At 52.0% G+C, this 5,102-nt stretch overlaps 1 protein-coding gene across 1 annotated transcript in view; it reads left to right on the plus strand.

The window, feature by feature from the left end:
• The window catches only part of LOC106817363 (homeobox protein GBX-2-like), a gene marked incomplete at its 5' end in the record, with an annotated part of 9,454 nt that extends 4,882 nt beyond the window's left edge, over positions 1 to 4,572 (plus strand). Inside the window, 2 exons of the mRNA XM_014822022.1 lie at positions 1,002 to 1,278; positions 3,976 to 4,572. Coding sequence (XP_014677508.1) covers positions 1,002 to 1,278; positions 3,976 to 4,322 — 624 coding nt within the window. The remainder of the gene's footprint in view (positions 1 to 1,001; positions 1,279 to 3,975) is intronic.
• Between the last annotated feature and the right edge of the window lie 530 nt (positions 4,573 to 5,102).

The following is a 5,102-nucleotide window of genomic DNA, read 5'->3' on the forward strand; positions in this document are numbered from 1 at the left end:
TATATATATATGTATATATATATATATCAGGGGTGAAAATGACAAATAGTAATTATATATATTTATCTACTTTAATTATTTATTCGCAGTTTTATGCGCGTGCGTGCGTTTTAACAGCAACAGCAACAGCAACAGCAACAGCAACAGCAACAGCAGCATCAACAGCAACAGCTACAGCAGCATCAACAGCAACAGCTACAGCAACAGCAACAGCAACAGCAACAGCAGCAATCAGCACCGCGCAGGCGCTATTCCACAACGGCAGAGGGCCTCGGGCCAAATTGGCCCCACGGGTAAAATGCATAACCTTTCTATTATGCACTTAATACTCTTGAATTCTACTAGACTCATTTTTCAACGCAACAGCCAGCCAGCCAGCCGGTCGCGGCGAAAACTCCGAGAGAGAGAGACCGAGAAAAAAAAGCGTTTTCAGTTTAGTCGTAATCATCGGCCATTTATCATAATTATTCACACTTGATTAAGCCGGCGTGGCAGGCAAATTGTGTAAGTCGTCACGGACCAATCAGGAGGCAGCGAACGAGCGCGGCGCTCGTGCGCACGCGCGGCATCGCCGCCGCCGACACCTCCTCTCCAATCATTTTCGCGTTTACCGAAATGACGTCAGCGTGTCGGAGCAATTTGTGACACACCGCGAACGCCGAGTGGAGCGTAATTTGAGAAAGACGGATGGCGGACTGGCGCGCCCACCCCACGACTTAAACAGCAGCACCATATCCCTGATGCCAGCGCGGCTTGTTGGTTCTCGGTTCCCACGTCGGCACAGTCGGGCAGCAGCAGCAGCAGCAGCAGACGAAACCTGCATCACACAGCAGACGAACATGATGCAGCGGTCGGCGTACTCTTCGTTTTCCATAGACAACCTCATCGCTAGTCCTCCGCCGCCGCCGTCGCCGGCAGCAGCAGCAGCGGCAGCAGCAGCAGCAGCTAGAATGCCTCTACTCTACAGCGGATACATGTTCCTACATCGTCCAGCCTTCCAGCAACCAGACTCGGCACTACTCGCCGTCGTTCCCCCGCCGACGTCGTCGTCGGCGTTTAGCGTCGCCAGCGGGGCGCTGCCGACGTCCATGTACACGCCGCCGACGTACGCGATGCCGTCGTCGCTCGGACGCGTCGGCTACGGCGACGGGTCGTCGTCGTTTACGCCCGTGCCGTGCCGTGAGGAGCTGCCGACGCAGCGACGGTCGCCAGGATCTAGTCCGATATTGTCGTCGTCGAGGACGCATCATCGCGACGCGATCGCGGCGAACTTGAAAGGTAAGCTGTTCTTCATCGTCATCGTCTTCATCGTTGTCAGTTGTTATTGTAGTTGATGTTGTTATTGTTTTTGTCGTTGCTGTTATTGTTGTTGTTGTAGTTGTTGTTGTTGTTGTTGTTGTTTTTGTTGTCATCGTCGTTATTGTTTTTGTCGTTGTTGTTGTAGTTGTTGTTGTAGTTGTTGTTGTTGTTGTTGTTGTTGTTGTTTTCGTTGTCATCGTCGTTATTGTTTTTGTTGTTGTTGTCGTTGTTGTCGTTGTTGTTGTTGTTGTTGTTGTTGTTGTTTTCGTTGTCGTCGTCGTTATTGTTTTTAATTGTTGTCATCGTCGTTATTGTTTTTGCTGTTGATAATGATGTTGCGGATATCGTCGTGCTCGCTGTTGCTGCTGTTATTGTATTTGTAATTGTTTTTATTGTTGTGCTTATTGTATATGTTTTTGTTATTGTTTTTGTGTTGTTGTCGTTGTTTTCGTTAGCAGGACACGATGCACGATGCACGTGCCTGTGTTTGTTTTCGTTATTTCGTAGATGCACGCACAAGGAAAATAGATGGAAGCGTGAGTGAGATGAGAAAGGGAGTGATGTATGAGAGAGGGCAGAAGGGTGAAGTATACTGACGGGTAGACTGTGGGACAAAAACGGAGAGAGAACGAAGGAATGGGACAGAGAGAGAGAGAGAGAGAGAGAGAGAGAGCGAGAGAGAGAGAGAGAGAGAGAGAGAGAGAGAGAGAGAGAGAGAGAACACAGAGAGAAAGGAAATAGAAAGAAATAGACAGCAAGATACGAACACAGACAGACTGAGAGGTTACTAAACAGTCAAGCACTCAGGCAGTCGGCCAGAAAAACAGACGTATCAGTACCTAACAGCGGATAGACATTGGAGTACACCGGGAGACGGTTGTACGTGCGGAAAGTCAANCTCTCAATCTCTCTAGTCATCTCCTCTCTCGGTCTCTCATCTCTCTCTCTCTAGCTCAGATCTCTCCACAACAACACACACACACACACACAGCCACACATACCACAGCACACACACACACACACACACGTTGCGCGCAAGCGCGCCCACGTCCTCTCTCTTTCTCATCTCCGTCTCATCTCATCTCCAACATCTCTCCTCTCTCTCTCTCTCTCTACTTCTCTATCGTCTTACTCCTCTCTATCTATCTCTCCTCATCTATCTCTATCTCATCTCTCTCTCATCGGTCCTCTATCTTCCTCTCTCCCTCCTCTCCTCTTCTGCCTCTCTTTCTCTCTCATCCTCTCTTCTTCTCTCTCTCTACTCCTGCTCATCTGTGCTGTGTGAGTGTGTTGTGTAGTGGTGTGTGTGTGTGTGTGTGTTGTGTAGTGTGTGTGTAGTGTGTGTGATGTGTGATGTGAGTAGTGTGTGTGTGTGTGTGTGTGTGTGTGTGTGTGTGTGTGTTGTGTGTGTGTGCGTGTGTGTGTGTGTGTGTCATGTTGGGTCTATCGTCTGTCTCACGCGTCAGTCTCTTTCACTGTTCGTGAGGTCTCTGTTCATTTTATCTGTGTCTGGTCCGTACTGCCTCTTTCACGTCCTTCTACGTCTCTCCTGTCGTACACCTCATCTCTCTTCTCTCTCTCTCAGTTCTCTCTCTCTCAGTCTCTCTCTCGATCTCTGCGCTCTCCTTCATTTCTCATCGATCTCATCATCTTGCTCCTCTCGTCTCTCTCTCTACTCCTCTCTGCGTCTACTCTTACGAAGTGTTGCTGTGCGCGCAGTAAACGATAAACTAGTTTGGCCACCGCACCACTGCACAGCCCACTCACCGCACGCACACACTAACAGCGCACGCACGCACTCAACAGCACCGCACAATGGCACACAGTGACACACGCTGCACACCCGCCTAGGCACTTTAGGAGGGTCCCTACGGCGGCAGGCACACACTTACGACAGCGCAGGCAGAGCGGGCAGGCGGCGGTTAAGATTTATAGTAACAGAGCTGATGGCCATCGCTGACTGTAGCAAGATTGTATGCCGCGACCAGATAATTGAACGCACACGCCGGCGATTATGGCACCGCTTTGTGGAATTGAGCTGGCCAGCAGAATAAATCTCGTATCAAGACCCGCGGCCCGAACTCTCACAACCATTAGACACCACACACAAGACGAACACACACATAGGCCACACACCCGCATAGGCGACCAGGCCCATAGACAGAACACATATAGACACACAAACAACACACGCGCATACCACAGCACACCAAGCGCGCAGGCGCACACGGACGACAAAAGAAGAGACACACACACACACACACAGAGCGAGCGAGAGAGAGAGATAGAGAGAAAGAGAGACACACACACACAGAGCGAGCGAGAGAGGGACAGAGAGAGAAAGAGAGAGGTGTACGTGAATGATTTCTAACGCCCGCGGCGGCGCGCAGCCGCTCATAAATCATCCAGTGTCGTTACTAGTAGTTGTTTTTTTCTCTCCCAATTCTCTATGTGCAGACACCGCCGCCGCCGCCGCCGCCGCCGCAGCAGCAGCAGCAGCACCTCTGGTCACCGACGCACCACGACTCTACGACAGCGCGAGTCCAGACATGGACGCCAGCGACGCCAGCGACAGCGACGGCGAGCTCGGAAAAACCGACACATCGGAGAACGACGGAGCCGGAGGAGGAGGAAGCAACGGAGGAGGAGGGGGAGGGGGAGGGGGAGGGGGAGGATCAAAGGCGGGGAAGACGCGGCGACGGCGCACGGCGTTCACAAGCGAACAGCTACTCGAACTCGAGAAAGAATTCCACCTGAAGAAGTACCTGTCCCTCACCGAGCGCTCGCAGATCGCGCATGCGCTCAAGCTGAGCGAGGTGCAGGTGAAAATCTGGTTCCAGAACCGCCGCGCGAAATGGAAGCGGGTGAAGGCGGGTAACGCGAACGGACGCAGCGGCGGCGGCAGCGGCGGCTCGCAGACGGCGAGTAAGATCGTCGTGCCGATACCCGTGCACGTGAACCGCTTCGCCATCCGCAGCCAGCATCAGCAGATGGAGAAGTCCGCCAAGCAGCCGCTCAGCTGAAGTCATGCAGCGGCGGCGACGACGACGACGACGATGTTCGCTGATGCCCCGCGGCGATGGCGACGTTGACGATTGCCATGCGGTGATGGCGACGTTGACGATGGTCGGTGACGCCCCGCGGCCGATCTCGCGAGTTCTCGCGTGACGAGTGGCTCTTCGCAGCAGACGACTCTTACTCTGGACGGCCTCACTGAGAGAGAGAGAGAATGAGAGAGAGAGAGGGAGAGAGAGAGAAAGAGGGAGAGAGAGAGAGAGAAAAAGAGAGAGAGGGAGAGAAAGAGAGAGACAGAGACGGATAGAGAGAGAGATGGGGAGAGAGAGCTGTTTCTCTCTCTCCCCTCCCCTCCCCCTCCCTCCTGGCGCTGCCTGCAGAAGAAACCCTCTCATCGCATCGTCACGCATCCGTGTCAAGACGAGGTCTGAACAATCTTTCTACGTGCGTACGTGCTCGCGTGCGTGCGTGCACGTGTATGTAAGTTTGTACAAAGTTTACCAGCCAGTCCTGCAGAGTCTGGGAGGCGAAGACTAGTCCCAGGTATGCGCGTGTGTTTTCTAAGCTCGAGTTAGCGCGAGTTCAGCTAGCCTGCATGTCGTTAGATGCTGGAGTGTTGTTGTGAAAGAGATATGTCGGACTCTCTCACTGCGTAGTAGCAATGTGCCATATCGTCATTACATGTGTGTCTTCAATCAATCAACACAATCTCAACTGCATCGTATATATATACATATATATACATATATATATATATATATATATATATATATATATATATACTACTA

Source organism: Priapulus caudatus, unplaced genomic scaffold (genome assembly GCF_000485595.1).
Source record: "Priapulus caudatus unplaced genomic scaffold, Priapulus_caudatus-5.0.1 Scaffold1700, whole genome shotgun sequence".
In the NCBI taxonomy this organism is placed as follows: domain Eukaryota; kingdom Metazoa; phylum Priapulida; class Priapulimorpha; order Priapulimorphida; family Priapulidae; genus Priapulus; species Priapulus caudatus.